Genomic DNA, 17,946 nt, shown 5'->3' on the forward strand with positions numbered 1-17,946 from the left:
CCTTCAGGTATTTGGTTGCAGTTCTTTGGAGCCCTTCCATCCTTCCATTTACAGCTTGATTTATTATTTCCAGTGACTGCACAAGCCAGGTGATCAGTGAGGATTCCCTTCTCTCCTGCAGTCTCCTGTTTCCTAGGTCCCTTTACTTCCTTTTCCGGGTACTGCGAACTGTTGTCAGGATAAAGCAGGCATGGATGGGAACTGTTTCTCGGATCCTCTATGGCTACTGAGAAGTTAGATTGGCTGAGTGTAGCACAACTCTGCTTTGGCAATATCTCCCCAACCTTTGCAGAAACAATTACATTCTTTTCCTGATGTCCAGTTTTGCCTATGAGAAAGCTAATTCCCAAAGTATTCTCTCATTTACATCTCCTTACCTTGTGTGCACACGTGTGTATGCACAGGGAGACCAGAGGTCCACTTCAGGTGTCATCATTTCTCAGGACTTTTCGGAAGCAGCATCTCTCACTAAACTAGAGCACCAACCAGGTAGGGTAATCTGGCTCAACAGCCAATAAGCCCCAGGGATCTGCCTGACTCTGCCTCCTAGCACTCGAAAGCACACACCACCACGGCTGGCTTGTTTGTTGTTTTGTTTTGCAAGACAGGATTTCTCTGTGCAGCCCTAGCTGTCCTGGAACTCTTTCTGTAGACCAGGCTGGCCTTAAACTCACCAAGATCCACCTGCCTTTGTGTGCACCACCACTGTCTGGCTCACAGCTGCTGACTTGTTAGTGGGTGCTTAAGTCAGGACTTCCTGTTTGCACAACAAGCCCTTTACCACTTGAGCTACTTCCCAATTTTATCCATGGTTCTGTTGATTCTACTTTCTAAGCAAGTATCTCAACATTACCTAACAACTTTTCCACTGCACGTATATTTCTAGTAGCGTTTCTCTTATTCTGTGTTTATGAATTTCTAATTCTTGTCCTGTGGATTAGTATTTTTCCTTTAAGCAGTTTTTGCTTACATGGTTTTTAGACCGTGAGAGATTTTATTCAGGTGTCCAGTAATACTTAATAATCTATTTGTACTTAAGAATGAGGTATTTAAAAGATCGTCAAAAGTTTGTCAAACACTGGACTTCACTGTAGGAAGTTCTGCCTGAATGATTTCTCTTGTGAAAAATAACTAAAGGAACCATAATCTTCCTTTTGGGCAGGTTAGTTTGCCCAGAAAGGAAACTCCCATTCTCTTTTCTGGGAATTGGAATAGATGTCTGGTATCTAGGAGAACTACAATGACAGGCTCGACTATTGAACTTATTTTCACTATATTTCCAAAAGAGTATTTATTAATAGATAGAGCAAAGGGAAAGGGGAGGAGAGATGAAGATAAGAAGGGCGAACAGGAGGGAAAGAAAAGGGATGGAGGGAGAGAGGACAGAAAGTGGAGAGAAAGGAGAGGAGAGGGGCAGAGAGAAGAATTAATTTACGATAGTTGTCATTTCTGCTAGAGACATGATCAATTTCAGGTCACTAATATTTTGATAACCAGTTTCCTAACTATAAGGAGCCCCAACATACTATTAGATTCCTTTCAACCTCAGCTCTCTCTCAAACTCTAAGCATACACCTCCAAGTCTATAGCAAAGAGGAGAGAACCAGTGGGGTGGGAGGAGGAATGTGGGGTTGCAATAGAGTCTTACACAGGTGTTCCCATCTGGGTCTTTCAACTAACTACATATCCCATTCAAAAACACAGGATTTCTGGGTTTAGTTTTGTTTGGTGGTGCAGAGATACAATCCAGTGTCTCACTGTCTTAGGCTTTCTATTTCTGTGAGAAAACACCATGACCAAAACCTACTTGGGGAAAAAATGGTTTATTTTATCTTAAAGTTCCCTATCAAAAACCATCATCGAGGGAAGTCAGGGCAAGAACTCAAACAGGACAGGAACCTGGAGGCAGGAGCTGATGCAGAGGCCATGGAGGATGCTGCTTTCTGGCTGACTCCCTATGTCTTGTGCAGCCCACTTTCTTATAGCATCCAGGACCACCATTCCAGGGAGAGAAACTTTCCACAGCGAGCTGGGTCCTCCCACATCAATCAATTAAGAAAATGCACTACAGGCTTGCCCATAGGCCAATCTAGTGGAGGCATTTTCTCAGCTGAGGTTCCCTTGTCCAAAATGACTCTAGCTTATACCAAGCTGAGATAAAACTCACAATGCCAGGCAAGGATCCTACAACTCAACCACATCCCAGGCCTCATTTCCACGATTTTGAATTGGGTTTCTACTTTCTGTTTCTGATAATTATACACATAGTTCACTTTTAAAACTTAGCCTTTTGTGTTCCTTCTGTCATTTTCATGTCCTTGTGGATTTATTGCCATTTTATAATAGTTTCACAAGGCGGCAGAAGTGAATGTAGGTTTAATTAATCATCTTTAGCTGGGAGCCCTAGCCAAGTAGTTTCTGAGTTGAAAATAGCCCAAGTTTATTCACTCATTTAATAAAACTTCACAAGGTCCACAGCACGCTTGACACTCTCATGCACTGATGATCCTGCTGTTACATTGCTGCTGTCTTCATGGACATATTTATCATGATCATAAACTTGTGCATATTACAAACATACATGAAAATTTGTTGTTATTCCAACTGAATTAGCAAATCTGAAAAACATCTGTGAAAAAAGGATATTGTCAGAGGTCAAACTGAAATCATTCACTAAATGCTTTAACCTTCAAAAAGCAGTATATTGCTCTAGTTAATACAGTAATAACATAACAACCACAGGAGTAAAATATGAAAATTAATCTTAATAGTATGACTATAGAAATATAACTAAAGTTATAACTAGAATTTAGGTATCTATGGTCTTTCTAAATTTACTGCTAAAAATATAAGAGGGATGATAGTCTAGCTGCAGAGCACTGAAAACCAGTTGGCCATTAGCAAGAGCAACGATCCCTTTTAGTGCATGTGGAATTAGAATGCTCCTCAGGAAAACCCTTGCCGTATCTAAGCAATGTGATCCTTAGCAAGAGCTCAGCATTAATATTTTGTTATGCTATATATCAGGGGTTCTTAGACATCAGTCTGCAGCTAAGCACTGATCCATGACAAACTTCTCTAGTCCATGGCCAGATGTGATTACATGACTTTTCTTATCCTTTTTCTGTCCTTTATCCTGAGATTATCTTTAAAATACATATATTTTATAAAATTATGGTGATAGTGGAAGATAATGTTTGCATTCTTAGCAGGCTACTTGACAATATTTTGAAATGTACTGTAAGATATTATATAATTTTCTATTTAATATCAAGAGACAGGTAATAATTGTAATAATTAAAAAGAAAGGCATTTGAATATTCAACATATTGGTGCACATTTAAAAGATCCTAGGGCCATACTTGCAGACTTGGTTAGTAGTTCAAAGCAATGAACACTATAGATACCACAAAATTTTAGTACAATTTTCGTACAACTGATTTAACAAACTTGCTTAGTTTATTTTATATCACTGTGAAAAATATTATGACCAAAGGTGATTTGAGAAGCTAAGGGTTTATTTGGTTCACAAAGAGATTCTATCATCAAGGGAAGTCAGGCCAGGAACTTGGAGGCAAGAACTGAAGGCAGGAACTACAGCAGAGACCATGGCGGGGCACTGCTTGCTCTCCACTCTGTATGACTTGCTTATTGGTTTTCTAATACAAACCAGGACTACTAACCAGAGATGGCACCAGTTATAGTAAGCTGACCCCCTCCATCAACACAGAAATATTTACAGGCTAATCCCATGGAGGCAATTCTTCAACTGATGCTCTCTCTTCCCAGTGTACTTTAGTTTGTATCAAGTGGACAGAAACTAACTGGAACACAAACTTAACAGCTCTCATGCTTCTAGGAAAATATGTTGAGCACATAACACAGATTGGGACCAGGACAAAGCTGTAATACTGCTTTTTCTATAATTTATAAGGTCCCAAACAAAACTGCTTATTTTCTGGATCTCTACTCCATCACAGAATAAACTAGCTAACCTCTAATACTTGGATCATCCCAGAAACTATGGTTCAATTCTTTCACATGGATTACCAGATGACCTTGTAACAACTACTCATAATGAACTTGAGTCAGACATGGTGCTTACATGCCTACAACATCAGCATTCCATAGGCTGTGGTAAACCTGGGCTACAGAGTGATACCATATCTCCCCAAAATAAATCATATGCTATTGGGAAAAGGTGTGAAGAGGCTCTTGCTTATAAAAGTTGTTTTCTACTAGTCTTTTATAAAAATGGGTGAAGAGGTTAAGGGGATGAATAGCTTGATTCTACTGGTCCACTTCTCTCCCTTTGTATTTTTGACATTTTAATTCCTATATAACTGAAGTCAGGCAGAACCCTTTACACGATAAGCCATAGGGCAGCAATGGTGAGATAAATTGCTTTGCTCTGCTCAAGTTTAGTTCTATTCAACGACGATGGACTAACAAAATTTGTGTGGTACAAAACAAAAAGGCAGAGGAAACAAGCTATTAGAGGTATTAAAATATGTAAATTTTCCTTTATCTCTCTCTCTGCCATAGGACGTTTCATTTTCTATTTAAGGGCATGGTTCTCTGGACCAGGAAAAAAATTACAGCACAATTGAAGTCCCACACAGCTGCCTAAAAGCTTCATGACAACTCAGCATGAACAAGAGTCACAACCTTCTGGGCCCCACTTCTTCCTGCCACCTGCTTCACCCAATGCATCACATTCTAGCCAGAAAAGGAAGTGATCTTTCCTTTCCGTGGGCCCTCTATATAAACCCAGGGCAGAGGGTAACTGTGGCAAGATTAGAGTGATAGGCAGGGATACATTCAGCACTGGACTGGATACTCATTGTCCATGCCAAGGTGCTGCCAACCTGAAACAGGAAGAGCTGCTGCCATGCCTCTCCACAGAGTGCTGAAAGGTACATGTACCCACAACAAACCTCTCCTATTGCAGCTATGCATTCACTAAAAAGTAAGATTTCCCCAAACAAATGAAAAGATGCAGGGGAGTGGGTGGTTAGGCAAGGCACCAGGGCACTAGAAGGCAGAAGAACCAGCAGCCAAGAACCAAGGCTGAGAGGCAACAAAAACAAGAAAATGCCTGTTGGGGCTCCAAGCCTCCAGCACTTACTTCCATAACTTAACTTACAAAACATAAATTCAAAAGATAAAAATTCATTAAAAACTTCAAGACATTGAGAACAAAATTAAACAGAAGGAAGACATTTACTTCTCACTACAAGTCCCTGTGTAACCACTCTAGTTACTCACTCGAAGTTAGCCCTAATTCTCTATGATGACTGTCCCTGCATGGGAGATGGCTATAGTTGTCATGGGACATGTTCCAATTTACTTGCTTTGCTGCCTTCAAAGGGGCTTAAAAAGCATGGATTGGCCACCCTATCTGAACATGCCCCATCTCCTTATGAGATAATGGAGTGGCCATCCCATCACTTGGCATAGTCAAACCCAGTCATGTTCCTGCCCCTTCACTCACTCCCATGTTCCTTCATGTCGAGTCCAGAATCAACGAAGTTCTCTTGTTCACCTTTCCAAGGCCACTTTCGACTGGAACACAACACATTTCTCAAACATAGCTTACTCCTAACACTTTGAAAAGTCTTTTAAATGTCTAGATCAGACCTGAGCGTGACTCTTATTCTTGGTAAATTTCTACATGAACTGACTTCGCTTCACTCTACTAGCAACAGCAGAGGGACTCCCCATTATCTATGGTACCTCCAGCACCCAGTCAAGGAGTAAGGTAGCATCCCCCCTTCATTCATTGTCTTACAATGAATCTACCTTGTAGACACCTTATTTAGCTGGATCTTCCCCCAAAGAAGGAGGCAAGAGAGAAGCCTCTCCTTTTGGAGTGTGAAGTCCAATCATTACCTACTCTGAAGATGATGGTAGTTTGGTCATATTCTTATAAAGATAGGCCTCCAAATCCTGACACTTTTTTTTAAATGTGACTGACACTTTTTCTTTTCAACCTTCAATTTTGACCTTGGTCACAACCTAAAACAGAAAATTTACACTTATTCCATTACAAAGTCATATACTAGTTGGTCATGATGGCGCACGCCTTTAATCCTAGCACTAAAACCAGAGGCAGGTGGATCTCTGTGAGCTTGAGACCAATCTTGTCTACAAAAAGTTCTAGGACAGCCAAGATTATATTAGAGAGACCCTGTATCAAAAAATTCAAGTCGGATATTTGATAAAACTTAACATTTAAGTAGTTACTTAAATGTTAAAAAATATATTTATTACTTTAGATATTGATGCTGAAAACTGATGAAGGAATCTAGTATTTTACCTTTTTAAATCAAATGGTAGAACAAGATACCTAAATGCAACTAAACATGGGAAGCTTATTAGATAGAAATATATTTAAACAATATATACATAACCTGATTATTTTCCCTTAGCACCTTCAATTCTTCATTAATTTCAATATTAGCTTGAGTTTGTTGCTGAAGTAATTGTTGCATGTGTTGAAAAGAAATGATGATATCCTTCAAAAACATAAAAATATACCATGTTTCTAAGTTCATTCTCCAGATACATTTCTAGTTTTTTTTTTTTTTTTTTTGCTTGTTTATTTGGGATTTTTGTTTTGTTTTGTTTTGTTTCGAAACAGGGTTTTGTTGCAAGCGGCCCTTTTGGGGTGACTGCTGCAATTCTAGCCATGGTGTGTTAGTACGTTCCAGGGTAGGGGTGTGAAGATTAGACACATTAGGTAGGAGGAACAGAGATAAGAAAGAAGCACAGAGACACAGGATAGTACCAGGAGAGCAACTCAGCAAATGCTGAGTACTGAATGTTGAATTTCAAGTTCTGAGTTCACTAGCATTTATTTTTCATACACTTTTATGCCCCAATACAAAAGGGGAAAAGATGGCAAAAGACTTCTTGAACATGATTCAAAGGACAACCAGAACAGTTATTCGTTTCAATACTTGAGACATCAAGCCATTAATTTCTGAGTAAAGCATTTGATATCTGGGGCAGTGAACACAGCCTAGATAAAGTATCCTGAAGGCAGCTACTCCCAAAGTTAAACCTTCTGTTTTATAAGGAGCAGAAGCATACTTGAATTCTCTGATCTTTGGTCAAGTGGAGCAGATCTACCTCTACAGGCCATCTTAATGTCCAAAACACCAAGTCACCACACCCTAGGTTAGGATATCTTGTTTTGTAGTCACATCTGTTGTCAACAACTTTGAAAGAGCAAAGATAAAGCTCAAACTCTCTGACCTTCAGTTAAGGTAAAATGGGCTCACATTTTTGCGTTTCTGTTACAGGGTTTCTCTGTGTAACAGAGCCCTGGCTGTCTCAGAACTTGCTTTATAGGCCAGGCTGGCCTCAAACTCACAGAGATCCTCTTCCTGTCTCTGCCTCCCCAATGCTAGGGTTAAAGGTGTGCATTACCAACACCTGGCACATTTCTAGATTTTAAGCTATTATTGTTTTAGCTTAAGTTTGATATTTTATATTAAAATGATAGCACTTCTCTGATTTATTATCTAAAATAATTTATACAAATTTTTATCAAGTATTATTTCTAAAAGTCCCTTAGCTTGTAAAATAATTTTGAAATGTGCCAGAGTCTATGATATTGCTGAATAAGATAAAGAATCTAAAAATGAAATAAACCTGTTGGCTTGATCACCTAGAGATATAGAAATATATCTCTATTAAAATGAATTATAATATTATAAAATGTTTCTGTAGACTAGGGTATCACCAATCAAATGAAGGTAAAGCAAGAAAAAGAAAAGATAGAACAGAAGAAAGGGGGCTGGAGAGAAAGCACACCAGTTTAGAATACTTGTTGCTTTTGTAGAGGTCCCAGGTTCAATTTCTAGCACCCTCATGGTGGCTCGCAACCATCTGTATCTCCAGTTCCAGGGGATCCAATGCCCTCTTCTGGTCTCTGTATACACTAGGCACACACATGGTGCACATATGCATATGCAGTAAAACATTCATATACATAAGATAAATCTAAAAAATTTAAAATAACTTTAGTTTTTCCAAGCTATTCTTTAAACACAAGAATAAATTGAGATAAGAGGAAATTGTTCTAAAATCACATGTGGTATGTTAATATATTTTCAGTAATTATTTGCTAAGATATTACTAACAAATAATAAAGCTACTTCTGAAAAATGGAAATTTAGCTAGGAAATATGTGGCTGATGCCTATAATCTTAGTACCTGGAAGGCTGTGATAGGATAGGAGGATTGTCAATGAGTTTGAGGCCAGCATGGTCTACATATTCCAGGCTATCCTATACCACACAGTGAGACCCTGACATAAAAAATGGCCCAGCAATTAAGAGTGCCTGCTGCACAATCATGAGGGTCAGGCTTGGTCTCCAGCATTCACTTAACAAGCCAGGCATCCCATAAGCATCTGCAACTCCAGCTCAGAGGAACTAAAAAGTTCTGGTCTCTACATATACAGATGTGTGTACACACATGTGAGCACATACTAAGACACATACACACACAAAAATAGATGTAAAGGCACAGGCCTTTAAACCCAGGAGGCAGAAGCAGGTGGATTTCTGTGAGTTCAAAGTCAAACCTGATCTACATTGCCAAGTAAGTCCAAGACAACTAGGGCTACCTAGTGAAAACCTGTCTCAAAGAAAGGAAGGAAGGAAGGAAGGAAGGAAGGAAGGAAGGAAGGAAGGAAGGAAGGAAGGAAGGAAGGAAGGAAGGAAGGAAGGAACGAAGGAAGGAAGGAAGGAAGGAAGGAAGGCTTTTTTAACAAAAAGTAGCAGTATACATTCGACTGGTTAAACACATACAAACATGCCCACTCAGTACATGTTAGCTGAATGCCTACTTCACACCTAGGCAAATATCATCTCACATCTACTTCTCACCTTACTACTGGTTTTGAAAATATTAACTAACTTCCAAAATATATGAGTAGTGCTTACCTGTTTTTCTTCTTGAATATGGGTAATCTCTTCATTAATTTTCTTATTTAATTCCAATTCCTTTAAAGTTGAAGAATTTTAAAGTTATGATGTAAAATTTAGTACATTCTATATTTGATTCAGCACCCATGTTTGTGTTGAGACACTGGCTCTAGTGAATTAAGAAGCCTAATATAGTCTAGTAAAAACATAAGCATTAAAACTATAAAATTTCCCATCTTAGACGTGACTTAGAGAGACACCACTGTGCCATAAAATCACTGAAGCTATATCTGAGTGGGATGAAATTTGTTATAGCCTATTTTGTTCTAGATTTACTAATGACAAAAAAGTTAAATTTTGTTTTTGTTTCTGGTTTTTGTTTTTTCAAGAAGGGTTTCTCTGTGTAACTGTCCTGACTGTCCTGGAACTCACTTGGTAGACCAGGCTAACCTCAGACTCACTGAGATCATCCTGTCTCTGCCTCCCAAGTGCTGAGATTAAAGTAACAGTTCAATAACTTAAAAAAGATTCATACTTTAATTTTTACTTTACATAGAAGAAATATTTCATGCAATAAAACCCACAGTTCTCATACTTTTAGTAAGATTTAATTTTATAAACTTGAGAAAATTTAATCAAATACCATGTCGAGTCGTTCTTGAAGCTCTTCATATTTTTGTTCTTTAATTATCAGATCTATAGTTTCTTCTTCCATCTTATGCTGACATGTGACCTTGGACTTAATCAACTCTGAAGCTACTCTTTTTAGTTCCTTAACATAACAAACAAAAAGGAAATTCAGTATACATATTTTAACAAAGCAAGATGTTTTCGTGATAGTGTCCAAATCTTTAAAATTATACTTCATTTAACAACAGAATATTTTTATATATAAATTTTATTAAAGTTCTTTGACAATTTCATCAATGTATATAGAACACATCTGGTTACTCTCTCACACACTCCATCTTCCCTCCCACCTCTATTAAACCTCTTCTCCTTAAAAGTCTCTTCTTCACATTCATATCTTTCTGTCTCATGACATACTGACTTTTAACTTGTCAGTCTGTGTGTCCACGGGCTTTGAACTATACAGTGGAGCCTGGTGAGCTCATTTGTGGGTTCACAAATGAAGATATTGACTGCCTCTCTCTGAGATTCCATCAGTGTCAATACTTTAGACAGGATGGGGTATGATCACACAAACCCCTTCCTGAGCCAAGATTGAAGACAGCAGGCTCAGTCTTTCACAGGCCCAGTACAGGCAACTACAGTTGCTAAGATCATGACTGCAAGAGCTGAGCCGTGCCAAGAAGATCGTATTTTACAACGCTTCTCTCTTATCTTCTAATTCTTACATTCTTTCCACCCCTTCATCCACAATGTTTCCTGAGCCTTAAAGAAAATAGTCTGTCCTACTTAGGGCTAATTTTGAGAAGTCACCACACTAGAATCCAAAGTGGCTGTACCAGTTTGCACTCCTCCAGCAGTGGAGGAGTTTTTTCTTTACCCCACACTCTCTTAAGCATACATTGTCATAGGTGTTTTTAATCTTGGTCATTCTTACAGGGATAAGATAAAATCTCAGAGTTTTGATTTGCATTTCTCTAATGCTTAAGGATGTTGTGTTTGAGCATTTTTTGAGTGTCTTTCAGTCATCTTAAATTCATCTATTGAGAGTTTTCAGCTTAGGTCTGTAACATAAATTTTTATTGATTATTTGTTCTTTTAATAACTAATTTCCTGAGTTCTTCGTATGTTTTTGAAATGGATTAGTGATAAGTAAAGATATTTTCCCACTCTATAGACTGATATTATCTTGTTGACTACGTCCTTTGCTATATAGAAGCATCTCAGTTCAGGAGATCTGATTTATTAATTCTTTCTCTCAATGTCTGTGCCACTGAGGCTGTGTTTGAGATATGCCAAAGTGTACTTTTAATTTTTTCTTCTGTGAAGTTCAATGTGGATGGTTTTATGTTGAGGTCTTTGATTCATTTAAACTTGAGTTTTATGCATAGAAATAAATATAAATCTATTTTCATTCTTCTACATGTTGATGTCTAATTAGGCCAGCACCATTTTCCTATCAGCTAGGCATAAGAAGAGGATAGTTTACAAACTTTTAATGAGATATACAATGGTTAAGGCCTTAGTTACAATATTATGAAAAATCTTGAGATAAAAGGAAAATTCTTTAAAAAAAAAGAGCCAATTTTCAGTAAAGAGCTTATAGAAGCTGCCAAACAGGTACTCAAGCAGGTAAAGTATAAATCAACACGTAGATATACAATAATCAATAAGTACAGTATATTAATTATGATTCTGCTATGACAAGTATGTATTAAGTACAAAACTTATTCTACAGCAATTTTGTGAAAAAACAATATGCTTTTATTGTTGCATCTTCCCATTTTTGCCAGTTAAGATATTAAACTCTTAATTTAAAGCAGTAGCTTGTCTGAAGAGCAGGATAAAATCTAGGAGATCGTTTAACAGAAAATTGAATATGATCAATGTTTCTTATACTAAGCAATAGATTAATTGATAATTTAAGATAGTGATTCTTGAACAATTGTATTTACTCAATTTAAGGGCCAGAGTAATAATCTTTCCCAGATGATCATTGCTGCAATTCACCCAACTATATTTTGCTAATGTTATAGCTAAAGATCCCTTAAAGGATGTTATGCTGAATTTTACAAATGGCTCTTCCAATGGAAGAACTGCATTTATGATTACTAATGAAAAGGAACTGTGTAGCGTGATATGGCTCCTTGAAAACAACTTATAAAAGTTGCAGACAGATATACTGCAAACAGATCTGGCATAATGGCACCAAGGTGACTTTTGCTAAGGCAAGGTGAAAAATAGCCCTTGCAATGAATTATGAAAAGATCCGACCTATATTAATTTGGGGTTGAGGATGTGTTTATGTTCTTTTTTCACAGAAAGAAAATAAAGCTGGATGAGATGACTGCATATACAGTAAAGGAGTGGCAGACCTGATGACATCCCATAGAGGAGTTGGAGAAAAGTCCATGATCCAGTCTTCCCAGCCCCCACAGAGAGGTGGGCCTGATCACAGGACCTGCTACTGCCACTCCACACTGCAGGGTGCCATGCTGCTCTGAGGGACAGATGCTGAGCTGCTTCCAGACACTTGGGACACACACATAGACCCAGAGGCCCTACTGAGATGATCTGACTGCAATGAAATTAAAATTTATCCTGGCAAGAAAATATGGCTCCAAGACACAAAGCCCAAAAAGTATCTCTCTCCATTAATCTCTTTTCTTCACAGAGATCAGCAGTCAATGATGAGTTTGAAGCTTCTTCTCCCCAGATGCCTAAGACAGGAACTTGCATATATGAATGCCTGTTCCAGAGACTGGAAAATTTGGATAAATGAAGAGGTCTTTGCCCAAGCAAGGCATGACCACATGTCCTGTTGCAGAAGCACAGATTTTATTAAAATTAATAAAAGTGGATTGTATGCTCATATTTCTACATGGTATGGCTGCCAGGCTCCAAAGCCATAGGCCACACCTGAGATGATCACATAACCTTCCAGACAGGCTGTTGCTAACCTAACAAAAGGTCAGGATGTTGTTTCGCTTCTTTCTTTGTAATTTGGAGGATACCTAAAAAGAAATGTTAATTCAGCTTACATGACAGCTAGCATATAGGCCTGGAAGACGTGATAGCAAGCACAGGTAGTTGTGCAAGTGACTAAAAGCCATGCACCTGGTTATCTAGGAAACAGAATGTTAATGTATTTATCCCTCAGTTTACGTTTTGGTATAAAGACTGTTTGGAGAATAAACGAGAGAAATTCTTCAGCATGTGAACTCAGGATATTATGAGGGATCTCTGAGAATCTCCCTCTTGATAAAGCCATGTGAGTTGTGTCTTTATTCCCGCACCTCCACGCCAGTCCAGAGAGAGATAGTTTATGTTGGGGTCTGGTCCAGAGAAAGAATTTGTGGTCTGGGCTAGCACGGGACCCTGACAGGATTTGGCAGGTAAAGGAGAAGAACTGAGTTGAACATTCTTTCTACACCTACTAAGTAGTTACTGTGTGTCAAGTGCCAACAGGTGCTCCCTTAAGCTTGCAGCTGAATAAATTGGTTTGTTTAAAAGAGGGGAAGAACTACAGAGAACAGAACACGGGCTAACTGATATATTACGCATGAAAACCAACATGAGATGATAAGTGTGAGGTAGGTCAAAAATGCAGGGAAATGACAGGATGATGGGAAAAGAAAAACCCTCATCCAGGATTCTGACAAGCCTCTTGTCAGTTGAAACCAAGAATTCCAACATGATTAATGTTTGCTTATGGCTTTTCTCCTTTCCCAGCTACAAGCTTCCAGGAATTTCAATAGAAAACCCCATTTATAGTAAAAAAAGACATGTCCTAAACTTGTGTGCAGCTTTAGGAGCTCCCAGCTTTCTTTATCAGATATAATCCAACCAAGTCCTCTCTGGAGTCACCCCATAATCTTATTTATCAAAAAAGTCAAGCAACCTTTTAAGATGTAACCTGAGAGCCAGCAAAACTATATATATGGCTAATGCTGAAACACTGAATTGAGAAGCCCATACCCACACTTGGGCATGTCATTATTTTCTTTCTGGAGACCCTCCACCCCGTTTAAAATATGTATTTAAAATGATCTTGAATAAACTGATTCTTTTATAGGTCCCTAAAAGAAATCACCAATCCTGACCCATAGACATTAAACTCTTCTAAAATATGTTCCTTTTACATTTTTTTTCAAAGTATAAAAGATAACAAATGATAAATTCCCCAGAGTGAAGGTTTAGGTAATCCAGTGGTAATTTTTTGATTTTGAATAAACTGTGGCTCTTCTTTGAGAAGCCCAAAGTACTTGGGTGTGCTTTTCCTGAGTCCATATCTTCCTATTTTTAATAAACCCCAACTCATAGTGGCTCATCTTGAAATTTTTTTTATGTGTTGAATCCAAGGGTCTGGTTTTACCTGAATTGAGATCTTTAAAAGATTAAGGGAACTTCTCAGGATCCTCCAGGCAAGAAATGAAGCTGTGTCTCTATTCCTGCTGCCCGTGGACAAAATAATATGAGACACTCTGAAAGAAGATGTGATAGACTGAAGAAAGAATTAAAAAACCACATCAATCAAAGGTGATTCCAGGGCAGCTAAGTAAGGTTAGAAGAAATGACAAGGGGATCATGAAACGAGAAAGGAACATAAAAATGAAAAGGAAATGGGAAGTCTGCTTTACTGTTGAAAAACATAGAGTATGTATGAACTGTGTAAGAGAAGGGATAGAAAATGTCTGGACAGACACTTAAAGCCAAAAGCAGAAATCACCAACCCTGGTTCATAGCCGTTAATTTTTTTTAAAAAAATGTTCCTCTTACTTTGCTTTTCAAAGTATAAAAGATGATAAATTCCCCAGAACGATGTTTTTGGTAATCCAGTTATAACTCACTCTCAACGGCCATAGCACTCACAGGATGGTCCGGTTTCAGTTTTCAAACTTGCATTTGTTTGTTTGTCTCTTTCAGATATGCAAAAAAAGGTGAGGAGCAAACTCCGGTCTGTAGCTGGTTAGTTTAGATGTTACAATAAAGAACAAAGAGAGAGAACTTTCAGCAATTTAAAGTAAATGGCAGAGGAGCAAGGGTGGTACTTCAGGCTGTATTAAAGTACCAGTTCCTTGGGTGGCTGAGATAAGAAGACAGCGGGAGTCTGGGGTTTCAAAGCTAGTCTGGGATTTAATACAAAATGCTGAGGGAGCCGAGAGAGGATGAGAAGGAGGGAAAGAGGCAGGAAGAGGAGGAGGGTAGAGAAGGGGGGGGGGGCAGAAAGAGGAGAAAGGCAGTGGAGATGTTCTAAAATCTGAAGCTTAAGGCAAATGTGAAGCTGGAAACAGATGTGTGAAATCATCTTGTGGAGTTGACACTGAATTAAGAATACAAATTCACTAAAGAAAAACTATGAAAAGAAAAGTAAAAAGAAAAACAGAGACCACATGGCAAAGTCTTGAAAGACTGGAAGGGGAAATAACCAGTGAGCCAGAGCAAGAGTCTGAAAGGCGCTTTAAATAGGTCACTCTTGCACAAGTACCATGAAATTCACTGAATAGCCTTTCTGTTCTCTCTCATCACTTCATTCTTGTTTATATGTCACATCTTAAACCATCAAATAATAAGGATATCCTCTATCACATAACAGAGAACACAAGTACTCAATATACATTACCAATAATTGGTCATATCTGTCTGCTGGATTATTTTTCCTTGGACTTGTAACAAGAGGCCAATTTTGATATTATATAGTAATTATCTCACTCAGGAATAGTATTTGTTTTGTTTTTTGAGACAGTCTCACTATGTTGTGCAGGCTGGCTTTTCCTCCCAAGTTCTGTGACTGTAAGTATGCACCATCACAGCCAGCTCTGGGTAGTCTATAAAAACAACAAAAAGTTTCCTCCAACTGCCTCTTGCTTACGAAATCTGTATCATATGCTCCTGCTCAAACCTCACAGTAGCATGAGGGGAGATGGTGACTGGCTGAGACTGATCGTGTGCAGTGCAATACCTGCTGACATCACCATGACCAGAGTTAACATTGTGAAGGTTACAGTTTGTCCAGAATAATACAAATGTTATAATAAAGTGTGGCAAGTGGAGATTTTTTTGTTTATTATTTGATACTGAATAATCTACCCTTCTCGTAGGTCTCAGTTCCTCTCCCTGCAAAAAGTTGTTAGATCTGATTACAGCTTTCAAACTGTGCTCTGAGAAGCCTCAGCAATGCTCTGCTGAGATTCTTATAAAAACTGGAACTAACAGGTACGGCTCAAGAGTTCTTCCAAGTTTCTCTTCAGGTTCACATGCTCAAGATTTATTTGTTTCAATACTGAGCTCCCACATCATAAAACATTCCACAGCTTTTTTATAAAAAAGATGAAAACCGGCAGATTAGATGATCCTACTTCAACAAGGCCATACCTCCTCACGGTGCCATTTGCTATGAGCCAAGCACTCAAACACGTAAGTCTATGGGAGCCACAACTATTCAAAACACCACAGCCTTCAAAACCAATTGGGATAGGAACTTGAAAAGATTGGGCTACAGAAACCTGAAAATGTTGTAAGTAGAGTTTAATGAATGGTTCCTTCGGGAACTTAGATAATAAAACCGATGTAAATATGGAGGGCAAAGATCACACTCCTGAAGTTTCAGATGGGAACAAGACTCCATTCAGAATTGGACTAGATGCCATCTGCCTTGGTTATTTATTTATTTATTGTCAGTGTGGCACAAGCTAGAATCCTTTAGAAAGAGGAATCTCAGTTGAGAAAATGCCTCCATGAGACTGGCTTCAAGTCAAGTCTGTGGGATATTGTCTTGATTAATAATTGATGTGGGAGGGCCCAGACGACTGGGGGTGGTGCACCTTTGGGCACACAACCCTGAGTTGTTTAAGAAGGTAGGTTGAGCAAGCCAGTAAGTAGTGTTTTTCCATGGCTGCTGCTTCAGTTCCTGCCTTGAGTTCCTGCCCTGACTTCCCTCAGTGATGGAGTGTGAGCTATAAGTTGAAATAACCCTTTCCTTACCAAATTGCCTTCTGTCATGGTATTTATTATAACAAGAGAAATGCTAAGATATCTGTGTTACATTATGATCAAGAACGTATCTACAATTTGTTCATGCCCCTAAGACTTTGCAAGAGATTGCTTAATTTTGACTCTAATTTCTCTCATTTGGCAGAGAAATACTTATTTTTTTACATTTATTCACTGTGTGTGTGGGTGTGTGTGATGTCAGAGGAGTCCATTCTCTCTTTCCACTATGTGGCTATGAGTTTGATCCAGAGAGCAATGTCAGGCTGTCAAGCTTAGTAGAAGCCCCTTTATCTGCTCAGCCATCTAACCAGCCCTGTACTGGGTTTTTCATTTTGCATTATGAGATGAACATGAGAAGTCTGGAAGGAACGCAAGGTAGAATGTCTCCCACAGGCCCCTGTATGAAGGCTTGGCTGTCAGCTGATAAGCTTTAGGCAAACAGTAGGATCTGATGAGTATTCTTTCAGCATTCAAAATATTAGGAGGTAGCAAAATAAGGAAGAGGAGCATAGGTGAAGGAAGCTGGTCACTGTGGAGTGTTGCCTGAGGTTTTCTGTCCTGCCCAGTTCCCTCAGAATCACACAGAGGTCTATATTAGTTATAAACTGATTGGCCTAGTATCTCAGGCTTATTAACTCTTACAACTTATATTAGCCCATTATTCTTGTCTATGTTAGCCATGTGGCTCGGTACCATAATCAGTGAGGCATTCACATCTGGCTTCTTCTGTGGCTTGGTCAGGACTACAGAGGAATGGGCTTCCTTCTTCCCAGAATTCTCCTTCTCTCATTGACCCACCTCTACTTCCTGTCTGGCTGTCCCGCCTATACTTCCTGCCTGGCTATGACCAATCAGCATTTATTTAAAATATAATTGACAGAATATAGACAATTGTCCCACACCAGAGGAGGGGTGTCCCTTGGCCCCTTCCTGTTAGCACACTCTCTATGCTCTGTCCCTCATGAGGAAAGAAACTTCTCCATAGGATCTCTGCCATATGTTCTGCCTCACTGCAGGCCTAGAATCAATGGAGCCATGGGATGTAAAGTGAAGCCTATGAAACTGTGAGCCACAACAATTCGTCCCTATGTTCTCGTCAGGTATTTTGTCACAGTCATTGAAAGTGGAACACACTCCCATTTTGACAAATATATGATCTCTTGCAGCTAATGCAGCAACATGTGTGGATGAACAACATATGCTGCTATAATTATTTGTAGAATTCTTAAGATCATAGGCTCTAGGCCAAATTTTATATGCATTTCAATTATGGTTCTATTTTCAATGTGTAAATTTAGGTAAGTCACTTAATCCATTTTATTTCTAATGTTCTCATCTACAAAATGCAGATAAGAAACTTGTGTTTCCTGAGCAACTACTTTGT

General features: G+C 38.7%; 1 protein-coding gene across 1 annotated transcript in view; it reads right to left on the reverse strand.

Moving 5' to 3' along the window:
- Nucleotides 1-17,946, reverse strand: part of Ccdc73 (coiled-coil domain containing 73) — a 114,724-nt gene that overhangs the window by 18,646 nt on the left and 78,132 nt on the right. The window contains exons 9-11 of the mRNA XM_057781627.1: nucleotides 9,583-9,711; nucleotides 8,958-9,017; nucleotides 6,414-6,518 (exon numbers count right to left, since the gene is read on the reverse strand). Of these exons, the coding sequence (XP_057637610.1) occupies nucleotides 6,414-6,518; nucleotides 8,958-9,017; nucleotides 9,583-9,711 (294 nt within the window). The remainder of the gene's footprint in view (nucleotides 1-6,413; nucleotides 6,519-8,957; nucleotides 9,018-9,582; nucleotides 9,712-17,946) is intronic.

Source organism: Chionomys nivalis, chromosome 9 (genome assembly GCF_950005125.1).
Source record: "Chionomys nivalis chromosome 9, mChiNiv1.1, whole genome shotgun sequence".
NCBI classification, from domain to species: Eukaryota; Metazoa; Chordata; class Mammalia; order Rodentia; family Cricetidae; genus Chionomys; species Chionomys nivalis.